The sequence below is a fragment of the Malus sylvestris genome, chromosome 13, assembly GCF_916048215.2.
Source record: "Malus sylvestris chromosome 13, drMalSylv7.2, whole genome shotgun sequence".
Classification (NCBI taxonomy): domain Eukaryota; kingdom Viridiplantae; phylum Streptophyta; class Magnoliopsida; order Rosales; family Rosaceae; genus Malus; species Malus sylvestris.
In genome coordinates, this window is record NC_062272.1 from 11,053,598 (window position 1) to 11,067,685 (window position 14,088).

The 14,088-nt window shown below is 39.5% G+C and overlaps 3 protein-coding genes across 4 annotated transcripts; 1 reads left to right on the top strand and 2 right to left on the bottom strand.

The window, feature by feature from the left end:
- The first annotated feature begins 23 nt into the window (after positions 1 to 23).
- Positions 24 to 2,242, top strand: LOC126596428 (uncharacterized). Its single transcript, XM_050263017.1, has 3 exons — positions 24 to 181; positions 1,212 to 1,342; positions 1,682 to 2,242. The coding sequence occupies exons 2-3, from the start codon at positions 1,245 to 1,247 to the stop codon at positions 1,926 to 1,928; spliced, it is 345 nt and encodes a 114-aa protein (XP_050118974.1). The 5' UTR covers positions 24 to 181; positions 1,212 to 1,244; the 3' UTR covers positions 1,929 to 2,242.
- Positions 2,243 to 2,674: 432 nt separating this feature from the next.
- Positions 2,675 to 7,043, bottom strand: LOC126596427 (protein REDUCED WALL ACETYLATION 2-like). Of its 2 annotated transcripts, none has more exons than XM_050263016.1 (16): positions 6,759 to 7,043; positions 6,514 to 6,605; positions 6,204 to 6,341; positions 6,065 to 6,121; positions 5,898 to 5,970; positions 5,492 to 5,650; positions 5,156 to 5,305; positions 4,810 to 5,065; positions 4,609 to 4,724; positions 4,358 to 4,444; positions 4,199 to 4,287; positions 4,046 to 4,108; positions 3,767 to 3,823; positions 3,468 to 3,564; positions 3,235 to 3,393; positions 2,675 to 3,080 (listed from the first exon to the last, which is right to left on the bottom strand). In XM_050263016.1, exons 1-16 carry the CDS (start codon positions 6,789 to 6,791, stop codon positions 3,075 to 3,077), a joined length of 1,632 nt encoding a protein of 543 aa, XP_050118973.1. In that variant the 5' UTR covers positions 6,792 to 7,043; the 3' UTR covers positions 2,675 to 3,074. The 2 variants fall into 2 exon arrangements, with proteins under 2 accessions (XP_050118973.1, XP_050118972.1); XM_050263015.1 differs by having other exon boundaries at positions 6,204 to 6,344.
- Positions 7,044 to 9,865: 2,822 nt separating this feature from the next.
- On the bottom strand, positions 9,866 to 12,381 carry LOC126597085 (acidic leucine-rich nuclear phosphoprotein 32-related protein 1-like). Its single transcript, XM_050263851.1, has 2 exons — positions 11,780 to 12,381; positions 9,866 to 10,564 (listed from the first exon to the last, which is right to left on the bottom strand). The coding sequence occupies exons 1-2, from the start codon at positions 12,167 to 12,169 to the stop codon at positions 10,325 to 10,327; spliced, it is 630 nt and encodes a 209-aa protein (XP_050119808.1). The 5' UTR covers positions 12,170 to 12,381; the 3' UTR covers positions 9,866 to 10,324.
- Positions 12,382 to 14,088: the final 1,707 nt, after the last annotated feature.

Below are 14,088 nucleotides of genomic sequence, written 5' to 3' on the forward strand. Positions count from 1 at the left end.
AAAATGTGAAAATAATTAAACTTTCGGGGCGAAATACAAACATTTGGTAAACTGGATCGGCGGGTTGGGTACTTCGACTCGGACTAGGTTTCCTTCTAAGACCCATAAACCCAATTACGCACAAACAAAGCTCATTCGCTCTGCAGACTGGAAGAGCAGAGGCCTCCGATCGCTCCTCACTGTAAGTTCATCCCTGCAATTTCTTCAATTTCTTTGTTTTGGATTTCATCGAGCTTTATGATATATTTCCAAATTACAGATCTTGTACTACTAGATTTCCGATGATTACACTGAATCTGAAATTTGCGGGGCAAGATTTTAATTTTTTTTGTAAATTTTAATTCTTCCAGAAAAGGGGTGTGGTTTTTGAATTTGTAGAAGTTCAGGGTAATGGTTTGGAGTTTGTATAATTCTGTTTGTGTTGGTATGTAATTTTCATGATGTGAGATGTGTTAGTGATAGACTTGTTTGTAGTCAGGTTACTCTACTGTGCCCATACAATGAAAAACCTTAGACCTAGAAATCTTCAGGACACTGATAGCTCGTTTACTAATCCGTAATCACTATAAGGAGGAATTAGGGTGGATCCCGCCCGTGTATCGTTTCCTACCCATTAGTAAACACCTGAATCCGTGAACAGCGTGCTGTTCCATTTTTTACCCATTCCATTCCTCCTTAGTAAACACGCCATTATAAGAACCCAGTTCAGTTTCTGCTGAGTGATAAATATCAAGCGTGTGATTTGGATTTCAGACGCGAAGGTTGGCAATTTGTGTGACTTGTTTTAGCCGGTCATGTGCTGTTTATACATTGAAATCTCGATAATTTAGTTCATCGTAATTTCTTAAAGCAGAAACGAGTCTTCTATGTGATTGTAGAACTTCATGCAAAGTTGCAAACCCATTTGAGTCTTTCACCTTGTACTCTATAGATTTCCCCTCTGGTGGAAATTTCAGATATGCCATATGACTATGAGTCTAGTGAATGCCTAGGAGTTCCATTCACTGTGTTCTGAAAGTTTTGTGTATATTTGCTTCCTCCACAGCTTTACCTGTTTGATTTCCTGTTCTTTTTCCCTATTACGCTATGGTTTGCCTTTTTTTGGACTAGCTGCCTGATTGAACTTGCATTAGTTATTTAGTCCAATGACATTAGGGTGATGTTTTATACAAAACTGAGGGACTGTCGGTTTGTTTTTTCTTTTTCTTCAGGAATTATTTCTCAGCTCATAGAAAGAAAAAGGTATGGGTGTGTCTGAGAAGAAATCTAGCGAGGCCGCATTTGATGTGCCAACCCTCAACGCTGAGAATTTGCAAAGTAACATGAAAGTTATATATTACAGGTTTGTTTTGACAACCTCATGGCCCATCATGAAAACTTATTCTATGTTTCCCATGTGTTCTTATGTGGACTTGTCGATCCTCCTGTAATCGATGATAAATTATCTTGCTAAATGTTGGGAGGGATCACAGTTCCATGTATTTACTCATGTCGGTTACTATATCACACATCAGGCTAGCTTAACTGTCGCGTAATGACCTTTTGGATGAATCATAATATAGCATGCGGGAAGATGTCACACCAAATGATTTGATATCTTCAAAATGTTTTCATGCTAGAAATTACGTTCTTATAACTTTCTGGCTTAATACTAAAATGTCTGCATTTGTCCTTTGTGCAGCCGAACATTCATGTCTATCATCGGTGGTGTCATTGCTGGAATTTTGGGGTTCACTGGCCTCACCGGATTTATTTTTTATTTTCTTATCATGACCGTCACTTCAGTTGGACTCATTGCCAAGACGGGGTTTACAGTTTATTCATATTTTGATAGCTGGAGCCAGATTATACTCGACGGCTTTCTGGGTGGGCTTTTGTCATTCGTGCTGTTCTGGACATTCGCATATGACCTTGTGCATATATTCTGAGGGATTATCTGCTACGTCTCGAATGAAAGGGAGCCTTTGGTGCTGCTAACTATTTACTATTTCAAGAAAGGTCTGAACCCGTTGCTGCTTCCTGCAATGTAGTCTTTTGCTGCCGATTTGAAACCAAACGAATGTCGTCGTTGGCTTTGTCCACCGCTATTTTTTTCCGATGAATACTGCTTAGCTGAAAGGATAACATACATAGGCTTGTTGGCGGTATCCGGAGCTGTTTTGCTCTTTGGATTACTGTCGCACTTGTTTTTTTCTTAACCAATTTGAATGTTGGACAGAGGTAATGAAATCATTTTTTTATATAGTGAGGTTGAGGCAGCGATGTTGAGAGTACAGCAGTAACCTTTCACGGGTGAGATATCGGTGACAGCATGCCAAAGTGCAATTTATGAATTCTTTAGGACTAAGGGTTTGTTTGAGATTTTTGCGCTTTTTGCTAATAAAAAATGTTTTTTACTTCAGCAGAAAAGATGAAAAACTACTTTTATGAGTTATAGAAGTGAGTTCATAAAGCACATGAGTTTTTAATAGAAATTTTGACTTGTTTATAATGAAAGGTAAAAGTGCTTACATAGTTAACGAGGGTTGGTTGAGTTTGGTAAGAATTGTCATCTTCGATAGACTAAGGCTTAGGTTCAAGTTTTGTTGTCGACAATTTATCTTGGTGGACGATCTATAAAAATAAAAAAAAGAAGCTACAACCCCCTATGTAGTCTTCAAAGAAGCTTGTGGTATGCTCTGGTCTTGAGATGGCGTAGCCTCCTCTCTCCATAAACTTTAATAACAAAAAAAAGTACTTACATGAGCAATTCCAAACAGGGCCTAATTAGTTTGCAGTTGTTTAAAATCTTTAAAACACCAAATATTTAGTATGTAATGCTAAGTACCCACCCTTCCCTATACAACGTACGTCCCGACACCTAATGCTAATACAATGTTGACAAAAGAACTAATACAATGATCTACAATTCGATTAATAACCGAGTGATTTGTGATGAGCAGCAGATGATTCGATATCCCAATTGGGTTACGGAGACAAGATTTCTTGCAGTGGAACAGTATTCTCCGGTGTCGCATAAACTTTGACAAGCAACTGGCCTTGTTGTGTTCTATATCTTCTACATATTTGAATTCTCAAGCCTGTGGAGTATTAAGAGTATCGACAAAATTGCAGAGTGAGATGAGAACCATGTGAACAGATGAGGCAGGGAAATGCCCGAAGTCACTACTCATTTTTGAACAATGTGAAACGGACTCGGACTTTAACTAACCAATTCAGATGCATTAAACTTACCATCATTTGGGGGACTTTTAGGAAGACAAAAGAGATGAAGTATAATCCACATGAAACTGCTGTGGCTGTAACTATGTTGGAGACGAGGCGCTTGTTATCTTTACTGGGTACAAATGCTATTTTCAATGTATTTGTCAGGTCGAAAAGCCTGCAAGAGATCTGCAATATAGCAAAGTTTCAACAATGAGAAAAAGAGTATCTTCGGATTACAGCAATTAACGTCCTTTACTTACAGCAACGTATATGGCAGAAGTGAGCATGAAGTTCAACATTGGGTAATCCGGGATCATAGAAAGCAACAACTTCGGCTGAGCATCAGGGGTACTTGACCTGCAAATTCTCACAGAAACCAGAGTAAGAAAGGTATCTGAATACATGTGTAATATGTACGTAATCAGGAAATACGTATACAATGTGCCACCAGTTCTCATTGACCAAATATTTGCTAACAGAAGAAGGTGCTTAAAAAATTTGCAAAGCCGGTCTTATTAGTGAAACCTTAAACGTGCTGCAGGAACAACTATAAGCTTACCTTAACCAGACGTGGAATTGCAAGATGTAAGTCTCCAGTGTGATCTTTCCAAGCCACCTGGTAAACCAAAGACAATGTAAGGAGGGGGAAAAAAATGTTTTCAATATCAAAGAATCTTTAAGAATTACAGATAAAGCATAACTTTTAATCAAAACTAAAACAACTACAGCTACCACAATCTTTCAAAGTTAAACCGAATGCTGTCCGAAGCAAATGATACAACTCTAACATGTGAGATTAGATAGATTAAAACAGAGATATCACAAGACGGCCACTCACGCAAAAAGGGTTAAAGAGTAGCTGCGGAATTGTTGTGTGACATTTCGCAAACATATGTAGACCCTGGTAAACCAGAACAAGATGCTATATTAGTCAATAGGATAAGTTACATACAGTCCAATTTGTTAAAGCATTCAAGGAGAGATACCATACGTTATTGGAATCCATGAGGTATAGGGATGATATTTATTGTAAGTAAGCTTGTCCATCTTGTATATATACTCAAACCATAGATATCCCACCTGGAAATTCAGACTGTCAGAGATCAATGTTTAAGAAGCGGGATTTTCCTGAATATGATAGTCATAATACCGTTAAGGCTATCAAGGAAACTGCTGATTTGATTGATGTTTTACGCTTCCATTCTGATTCCTCAAGTTTCTCCATCCATCTTTCAACCTATAAAGATATATGCCACTTGGTTAGCTACTGACTCAAAAGAATGACAAAACCTAAACAGAAGCTCTCATATTAAATCCACCAGTCAAGTACAAAAAATACACCAAAGACAAAACTGGACTGGAAAATGGATGTAAATGGATGGGATTTTTATCAAGCCTTACAGTTGGATGATAATAAGCATAAATCATTCCAATTATCCATATATATCGATCCAGGCCTGAGCGGAAACGCCATTCATGCAAGAGGGGTAAACCAGGTTTCGCAGGATCTGTGTAGCCTGCAAATTTGTTTAGCAATTTGGCAATTTGGGTCAGTAGTCTGCAATGTTTGACATGGTAAATAAAGCTGTACCAGTTACTTACCAAGGAGGAATGTAAATGGCCACCAAAGCAATTCAAACACTCCAGGTATTTCCCACACCAAGATAACAACCAAGAAGCAACCAGCGATTTTCACAGCTATCACTGACCCAGTTTCATTGTATTTGTTCATAATACCAAGTGCCCCATAAACCATAAGAGTGAATAGAGTGTGCATTGGACAGATGTAGTACAGCACGTAACTGTTGTTAAGGATAACACAGCAAAAAAGTACCAAGAAATTAAGCCGCCACATCATCTACACATAAAAAGGAATGAGTTGAGTTATATATACACTAAATATGGCAAACTTACCCACGCAATCTTAGAGATCTAGGAAACCCCATACCTGTGCAAACCTTGCTAGGCTGAAATCTTTGCGGACATAATAATAAGAAAAGTTTCCAAATCCAGTCATCCAGACATATGCAGCAATAAATACTCGAATTGCATTATAAATTTCTGTTGCAGCAAAATAGTGGTACAACAAAAATAACACCTGTAACATAAAGCAAAGAAGAGTAAGACCTCAATGGAAAGCCAGATGCCTTGTATTATTATTCTTTATGACAGAAGCATGGATTGTGAGCATACTTAAAGACCTAACGGTTTATACATTGAACATTGGTACCAATGAAATGCACATAGACAAGCATACGTCATAAAAGATTGCAAAATGACCAACCTGCATCCAGCCTTTCCACTCCTCAGTTTGATGCCTATTCAAATAAAGTATGGCTTTCCCGGTTAACGGAGACTTCTCATTATGTATCGTGAAAGAAGTCATTGCTGAAACTATGATGAGAAGGAAGTATAGAAATATGAAAAGATCCCGATTGTAACTCTGCACAAACAGATGACGTTCAAGAATATAAGGCTCTCAATATAGAAAGATATAAAAAAAATTAAATGAAAAAATAGATGGACTTCCCTATTACTTTCTTTGTTATTTTGTTTTCGTGTTTTACCATTTAAATTCTAGTGTTTTTCAATCAAATACTTGTGCAGTGACATTGCTTCGTCAAACACTAAACATTGCTAATAATGAAGACCGAAATGTAAATATACTATGACTAAGTTATCAATACCACCTTTGTTGATGCATTGAAGAAATCCGTACGATCGCATAAGTATAAGTACGATAACAGGATACTAAATTCAGATCTGTAAGAGAGACACAAAGAGAGGCAAAGGTCATCATTCTGATACACTAAAAATGAATACACATTTTATTCAACCCATGAAAAAATTCACTTACATTGCCCTAAGCGTCAGCCGATTATCAAGCAAGAAAGACGAATCCATCAACATGAACCTAAACACATATTAACCGTAAGCACATGGCTTAAGCAATCATTAACCAACAACTCAGAGCCCAAAGAGTATCATTTAGAAACCTGAAAATAGGCGAATAGCCAGATGGAATTCGAGCTTTCGGGGAGGCGGATTGTAGACCTCCTCCCTCCAACAAAACAGCTCTATCATCCTCTTTAACCACCTCTTTTTCCAATTCAACCAAATTCACCTCGGAGTACCTGCTAATGTCAAAAACCAATCTCACTCAGCACAAACCCGAACAAGCTCATTTCTATCACTCACATACGCAAATACTTACACATAGATATACATACGAAGTTCGAGCTTTCAGTGTTGCAATGGTTCAATACATATAAATTAACTGAGCTAAAGTGAAATTGTTCAACTCACAATTTGGAAGAAAGTGAATTCTTCTTGTACTCCAAGAACTCGGCATAAATCCAAGCTGCGATTATCGGAATAACTCCGAGCAAGAATGAAACCTGAAACCACAAGGAACTAAATCCTCACTATCTTTCAACAAAATTCACCACTTTATACCAAAATCATTGACAAAATTACACAAATTCGGGAAGCAAGGGCCCGAATTCGAGCAAGATCTGGAAGAAAACAGTAGAAGCTGACGAATCGAGTACCTGGGCGGCAGTTACAGGGCTAAAGATCATCATCTTTGGAAAGCAGCGGATCGGACTGAGAGGAGGGATCAATGAGCAAGCATTTCACAGATCGGATTCGATCAGCTGCTGAATCTGGAGGACGAAATGCAATGTCTGTGTGGTAATATACGCCGCACTGCAGAGTATTCAATTTAGAGAGAGAAAGCGAGAGGAGAGAGGAGAGAGAGAGAGAGAGAGAGAGAGAGAGAGAGCGTCGGAGGGAAGGAGAAGGTAAGGTGGGAAACGAGTGGGGAACAGAGACGCCGTGAGAGAGAGACAACCATATATGGTTAGAATTGTTTTTTTTTTTTTTTTTTTTTCCATTTTTTGTGATAGCGCCATTTCTTTTAACTGTTATTTAAATCGTGTCATTAATTTCAACTTAATGGGGATAGACCTTCGTTTTTTATGGGGCGTTGGATTTGGATCCGACGGTGTGGATGTGGATCCACGGTTCTCAGTTCTGATTTTTATGGATTCTGCCTAAACGTGTAATAATAATGTTAAAAGTGATGGAAGTGTTCATTGTTGTAAGATCATGCGAGAGATGAAAACTCTTATCATGCAAGAAATAAAAACTCTTAAAACAATCATGATATGAAAAACGTCATGCTTCTGTACAAACATTGTACACAAGTATATCATGGCTGCAAATTATCTCACAAACATTGTTTTATAACACAAACATTGTTTAGTAGTAGGTGTACCAAACTCGATCCACTCACCTTCATTACTCTGGTGGAGAACTACCAAATCGACCTCATATTGACCAAACTCACCTAGAATGAGGCCGAACAACTCGTATTGAGCTTCTATAATTCCTGCAAACTACAACAATAACTAAACAACAAACAAAAATTAACAATGCACAACTTAAATCAATAAAATCCACCCCATTAATCTTCGATTATTAAACCACACCAGAAACATACTGGTTGACGTAGTCTATCAAATTTGATCTAGATTTGATTTTAAATTGCATCGAACGAGCTAGGAGAGAATTTTCGAACGGATCAGATTGAAAACAAGATTTTCAAACTCACCCTAAATTTCATTCTTTTGTATTGGTTGTCTTATTTGGAATAAATGAGATAATATATGTCTTCAATTTAAAATAGAGAGAGAGAGAGAGAGAGAGAGAGAGAGATGCAACACCAAACTTGTAACATCCAATCTTGTAAATTGGGCAATATCCATCAAATTCTATTATCTATTTAGTTTGAGAATGACACTTGATGCAAGTAAATGGAATAGTTGTGGGACCTTATTGCTTATAATAAATATTTCCAATTTTGGGGTCTACCCCCACCTATCAATTTTGGGGTCTACGCCCACCTATCAAAATTTTCCTATCATTTTCTTTTTATATAGTCTATCCTATTTTTATACTTTTATAAATCAGAGAGAGGTTTTTTAAGCAATATGATCTAAAATAACATTGTTAAAACACATTTTAATACAAATTTGATTGTATGATTCTCGAAAGGGGTCCTCTTTGGATCCCTTTCTCTTAATCTACCAAATTAGAGGATCCGTGTCGTTGAAATTTGATCCAACGATTACAAACAAGGTTCATTTTAAAAGTTATAATAACTTCAGTCGATTGATCAATTTTCAACGGCACGGATTCCCTGATTTGGTGGATTAGAAAGAAATAATCTGGAGAGAATCCCTTTCCTATGATTCTAACAACTGACCATCCTAAATCTTCGTTTCCATTCGAGAAGTAGTAAGCAATGCTTGTGTAAGCAATAAAAATAATGTGTAGATAACACCGTGTTTTTATTACTTTGCATTTTTCTATTTTATTTGGTCTGATAAATTTTGTCGGCAGATTTTGAAGAGTTTGCTTCGTCCAGAGTTTGCTGATGCAAAGGCCCTCACCACGCCCAACAATTAATCTACCAAAATAAAGTAGAACGTGTTATTGATGCTCCAACAATTTAAATCTGCATTTAAAAATTATTTAGCATTTTGAAATGAGTGGACGAAGAGGTCGCACCAGAGATAGACGCCAGTATTTTCTGTTCATTGATTTTCCATTTTTTTTATTTAAAAGTGAAGTGCAAAAACTTGAGAGTGCATGAATTAGGTGGGGATTGATCCTTCAATTTCACAAAAAAAATTTGGTGCTCTGGAGTATTAAGATAGTTCAGATGTTTTATGTCATATCCTGGTCTGGGCCTCCATCACATTCATGGTCCAACTTCACAGTAGCACGATATTATCTACTTTGGGCCTCAACCATGCTCTTACGGTTTTGTTTCTGGGAACTCACATGAAAACTTCCCAGTGAATCACCCATCCTAGGATTGCTCTCGGACGAACTCACTTAACTTCGGAGTTTCGATAGAACCCGAAGCCAATAAGCTCCCAAAAGGTTTCGTGCTAAATAGAGATGAAAATATATATATAAGGCTTAGAGGATTCACTCCCTTGGACGATGTGGAATGTTACAATATACTCCTCTTATGGGCCTGATATTCTCGTCAGCACATTTCTGACCAGAGATTAGCTCCGATACCAAATTGTCACATCCGACACGGCCCCCCATCACATCCCAGGCCCGACTCCGCTGTAGCACGATATTGTCCGCTTTGGGCCACAACTTTGCCCTGACGGTTTTGTTTCTAGGAACTCACACAAGAACTTCCCAGTGAACCTGATGTTCTCATCAGCATACTTCCCGCTAGGGATTGACTCTGATACCAAACTGTCACATCCCGACCCGAGCCCCCATCACATCCCGAGTCTGATTCTGCTGTAGCACGATATTGTCCGCTTTGGGCAACAACCACGCCCTCACGGTTTTATTTTTGGGAACTCACACAAGAACATCCCAATGGATCACCCATCGTAGGATTGCTCTCGTGAGAACTCACTTAACTCCGAATTCCGATGAAACCCTAAGCCAGTGAACTCCCAAAAGACTTCGTGCTAGGTAGAGATAGGAATATACATATAAAACTTAAAAGATCAACTCCCCTAAACGATGTGGAATGTTACATTTTAACCTTTAAATATTAAATTTTATATTTTTAGAATAATCCAATAGTCAAAATATCCAGAGTCCCGAATACTCCGAGTACCCAAGAAAGTATCTCATTCCATTCCACCATTATATAAAATAGAATCAATCATCATCGGATGTTGATTTACCAAACTTCCGAGTTTTCAACCAACCAAAATTGAATTGTTCAAAGGGTCCTACCCTAGTAATCCTGCAACCAACCCTACCAGATAACCAAAGGAGAATACTGAAAAGGCTACAAGCTTAATCAAGTTCCTTAAAACTTACATTAACTTCTCTAAAACCAACCTCTTTCAAGTTCCTCAACACATTGACTGACTGACATCAACTAAGCATTAACAAGATATGACAAGCTTCTTGTAAACCTACGAAATTTACTCCACCTTCATACTACTACAGCAAGAACAACAGCGCCACAGAATTCCGAAATGATCCTATCCTTCTTTCTACAAACGGGACGATGAGTTTATGAGAAAGCGAATGACCTATTTGTTAATGGTCGGTACTCTAACCCCTATCGTTTGGAGGGTCTCTCGTCATCCTCTCCTCCATCATCATCGTCATCGTCTGAGTCATCTTTGTCCGATCTCTTTCTCTTTGGGGGAGCCTCCACCTTCCCACCAGCGTCATCGCCCTCGTCTTCATCTTCAACATCTTCATCATCTCCATTCTCTTCAGGCTCAAAATCACTCGCATCTTCCTCATCCTCAGCACGACCTACCGGGCGGACAAGGTACTCAGTTCCTAGCTCATCCTACAGATTTTCAAAATATGTCAGCCACGGTTTAACCATCAGATACCATAACAAAACAGAACCATCCACAATGAACAAATGAATTGATAACATAAGCCACCATTCAAACAATCGCAATAAAGGAATAACAATTAAAGAAGACGTAAACACAGCTCAGAGATCCGTAAGGCTTGTCGCTGTCAAATGCAGACACCGGGTAACTACAAAAAGTAGACGTCAGGGGAAACCTCATGGCTATAAGGCTCCTCGCTTTGCAAGGGTCTGGTGAACATCTATTATACGCAACATTACCCTTTTCTTTACAAAGAGACTGTTTCCACGGACCAAGATCCTCTCCTGAGCTAAGGATGAGGATCCTCTTAATCAAGGAATATGGGCCGTTGGATGAAAATCCAACGGCTACAATTATTATAACTTTAAAGGGACCTCCTGTTTGTAGTCATTGGATTTTCATCCAACGGCCCCCACCAATTGATGAGGAGAATGCTCATCCTTAGCTCAGGAGAGGATCCTGGTCCTGTTTCCACGACTCAAACTCATTAACATTTCTGTTACGTTCAACGCTCGCCCTCAACATATGTCAGCGAAGAAAAGTAATCACAGACGGGGTTTAGGCCGAAAATCTTTTCGATTTAAAAGTAAACAGTAGCCACATCAACAAGAAACTACATGCCAAATTTACAGAAGGGAAAAAGGAAAACCTCAAAGCAGCCGGCTTTAATCTAATCAAAATAAAGGATGAAATCAACAAACAACAAAGAAACCAAATTAATAAAAGGTTTAAAGAATAATTTCAAAAAGTTTTATGACAAGTCTAGCAGAGGCATAAATGAAAAAGCTAAAAGAAAATCCGATGGAGGACTTTTCTCTAAATTTTGCTACATGAAAAATAAAAAGTAATAAACACTATAGCTACGTGCTTGACTGCAAATTATAAATGCGAACTGCAAATCTACAGACTAACAGATCACAGAAAAATATTTCAAATCTAATTACAATTAAAAAAAATATAGAAAAAAACCAGAAGAAAATTCAAATCTACCTTGAATTCCGGGACCAGAACGCTAGGAAAATCAGACTAAATAATATCAAAAATTATTTCTTCACATAAACACAACAAAAACATATAAAAATGACCAGATCTGTTGAATCCACACCAAAACTAAATAATAAAAAATAGAAAATCCGGGAAAAGGTAAAGTTTGAGTTGATTACCTCTTCATCAGGCTCGCCCTCATCATCGTCGTCGTCGTCATCTCCCTCGCCATCGTCATCGTCATCACCGCCTTCACCGCCTTCGTCGTCCTCGTCCTCATCGTCTTCGTCGTCTACCGAGTGAATCGGAGGGCCACCAGACGACTGTACGACCTCCTGAACATCGTCGTCGTCGTCCTCTTCTTCGTCATCGTCGTCCTCTTCGTCGTCATCCGCATCGTCGTCGTCGTCGTCGTCCTCATCCTCGTCGGCGTCCTCCTCCTTTTCGTCTACGCTGTCGTCGGACTCGGACTCGGACTCAGACTCGGACTGCGACTCGTAGAGCTCCAATTGCTCGGCGCTCAAAGGCTTAACCTCGTTTTCCTCCACAACTTCCTCCATAGCCTTCATCCTCTCCAAGCTCACACAAATTTGCAGAGAAAATCTCCCCTTTCTGTTCTCAAGGAAACGAATTGGGATTGGATTTGGGAGAGGGAGTGAGATAGAGGGAGGGAGGGACGAGAGAGGAGCTGCTTGGTTCGCTCTAGCAGTAGCTCTGCAACCAGCGATCTGAGCCGCTGAAACGCGGTTTCACGCGGACAGGTGACGTGGCGGAAAATCGGACGGTCCTGGTGAGCCAACTTGTACTTCTGTTCTAATAGGGTTTCCTGCGGCGCTTCATATTCGCTTAGGTAATTAGATGATTTGTCACGTGCAAGGGAGGGCGTAGTCTGAGGTCACTAGGGTTAGGGTTTCTCTTCGGGTTCTCCAGATTCTGGGCCCATGTTATTGGGCCAGGTTGGATCGAGGTTCTTGATTGATGTGTGAAGACCCAAAAATACGGCCCATTATTTTCAGTGGATCATAAGATGTGTAGGCCCCACCTTCTTCTCGTTGTTTCTTTTTAGGGGCCGGAATTGGGGGACTGGCGGAGTGTGTACATTAACCGACATAGGGTAATAATTTTGTTGACCACAACTTCGTAGTTGAGGAAGCTTTTTGGCAGCGGTATTTTATTGATCATCATAAATAAACACAAAGATGTCAATTAGATATATTATTTTAGTGACCAACGTATTGATTTGAAGTGAATTTATACAAATAAGCAACAACAACAACAACAACAAAGCATTTTCCCACTAAGTAGGGTCGGCTATATGAATCCTAGAACGTCATTGCGCCCGGTTTTGTGTCATGTCCTCCGTTAGATCCAAGTACTCAAGTCTTTTCTTAGGGTCTCTTCCCAAGTTTTCCTAGGTCTTCCTCTACCCCTTCGGCCCTGAACCTCTGTCCCGTAGTCACTCGAACCGGAGCGTCAGTAGGCCTTCTTTGCACATGTCCAAACCACTGGAACCGATTTTCTCTCATATTTCCTTCAATTTTGGCTACTCCTACTTTACCTCGGATATCCTCATTCCCAATCTTATCTTTTATCGTGTGCCCATACATCCCACAAAGCATCCTCATATCCGCTACACCCATTTTGTGTACGTGTTGATGCTTCACCGCCCAACATTCTGTGCCATACAACATCGCTGGCCTTATTGCCGTCCTATAAAATTTTCCCTTGAGCTTCAGTGGCCTACGACGGTCACACAACACGCCGGATGCACTCTTACACTTCATCCATCCAGCTTGTATTCTATGGTTGAGATCTCCATCTACTTCTCCGTTCTCTTGCAAGATAGATCCTAGGTAGCAAAAACGGTCACTTTTTGTGATCTTCGCTAGATTGCTCCGGTCATTAGTGTGGATAAGTATATAAATGGATAAAGATAGGAAAGCAAACACAAGATGTACGTGGTTCACCCAGATTGGCTACGTCCACGGAATAGAGGAGTTCTCATTAATTGTGAAGGGTTTACACAAGTACATAGGTTCAAGCTCTCCTTTAGTGAGTACAAGTGAATGATTTAGTACAAATGACATTAGGAAATATTGTGGGAGAATGATCTCGTAACCACGAAACTTCTAAGTACCGGAGTGTGGTATCGTCTTGACTTGCCTTATCTGTCTCATAGGTAGATGTGGCATCTTCTCTGGAAGTACTCTTCCTCCATCCAGGGGTGGTATCTGTAACTGGTGGAGATGCACAAGGTAATGTATCAATTTCACTTGAAGCTTACTTGTAGTTTCAGGCTTGGTCAAACGCGATACAAACCATGTAGTAGGAGTCCCCCAAGTCGTCGGGCTAGGGGATATGCTGAAAGAGGTGACAGACAAGGTAAGCAATCAGAGCTCCGGCTGATTGTTCACATTCTCCCTATCTTGCAGGCAGCATGAAGGATAAAGAGAAGAAAAATGAGAAGAGATGATATGGGATACTTTTG

Excerpts from the sequence above, each read along its gene's own strand:
- LOC126596427 (XM_050263015.1), bottom strand. The coding sequence starts at position 6,791 with ATGATGATCTTTAGCCCTGTAACTGCCGCCCAG. Across the intron at positions 6,345-6,513 it reads AATTCACTTTCTTCCAAATT|CAGGTACTCCGAGGTGAATT; the intron begins GTGAGTTGAACA and ends TTTTGACATTAG. Across the intron at positions 6,122-6,203 it reads GGCTATTCGCCTATTTTCAG|GTTCATGTTGATGGATTCGT; the intron begins GTTTCTAAATGA and ends ATATGTGTTTAG.
- LOC126596428 (XM_050263017.1), top strand. The coding sequence starts at position 1,245 with ATGGGTGTGTCTGAGAAGAAATCTAGCGAGGCCGCATTTGATGTGCCA. Across the intron at positions 1,343-1,681 it reads ATGAAAGTTATATATTACAG|CCGAACATTCATGTCTATCA; the intron begins GTTTGTTTTGAC and ends TCCTTTGTGCAG.
- LOC126597085 (XM_050263851.1), bottom strand. The coding sequence starts at position 12,169 with ATGAAGGCTATGGAGGAAGTTGTGGAGGAAAACGAGGTTAAGCCTTTG. Across the intron at positions 10,565-11,779 it reads AGGGCGAGCCTGATGAAGAG|GATGAGCTAGGAACTGAGTA; the intron begins GTAATCAACTCA and ends GAAAATCTGTAG.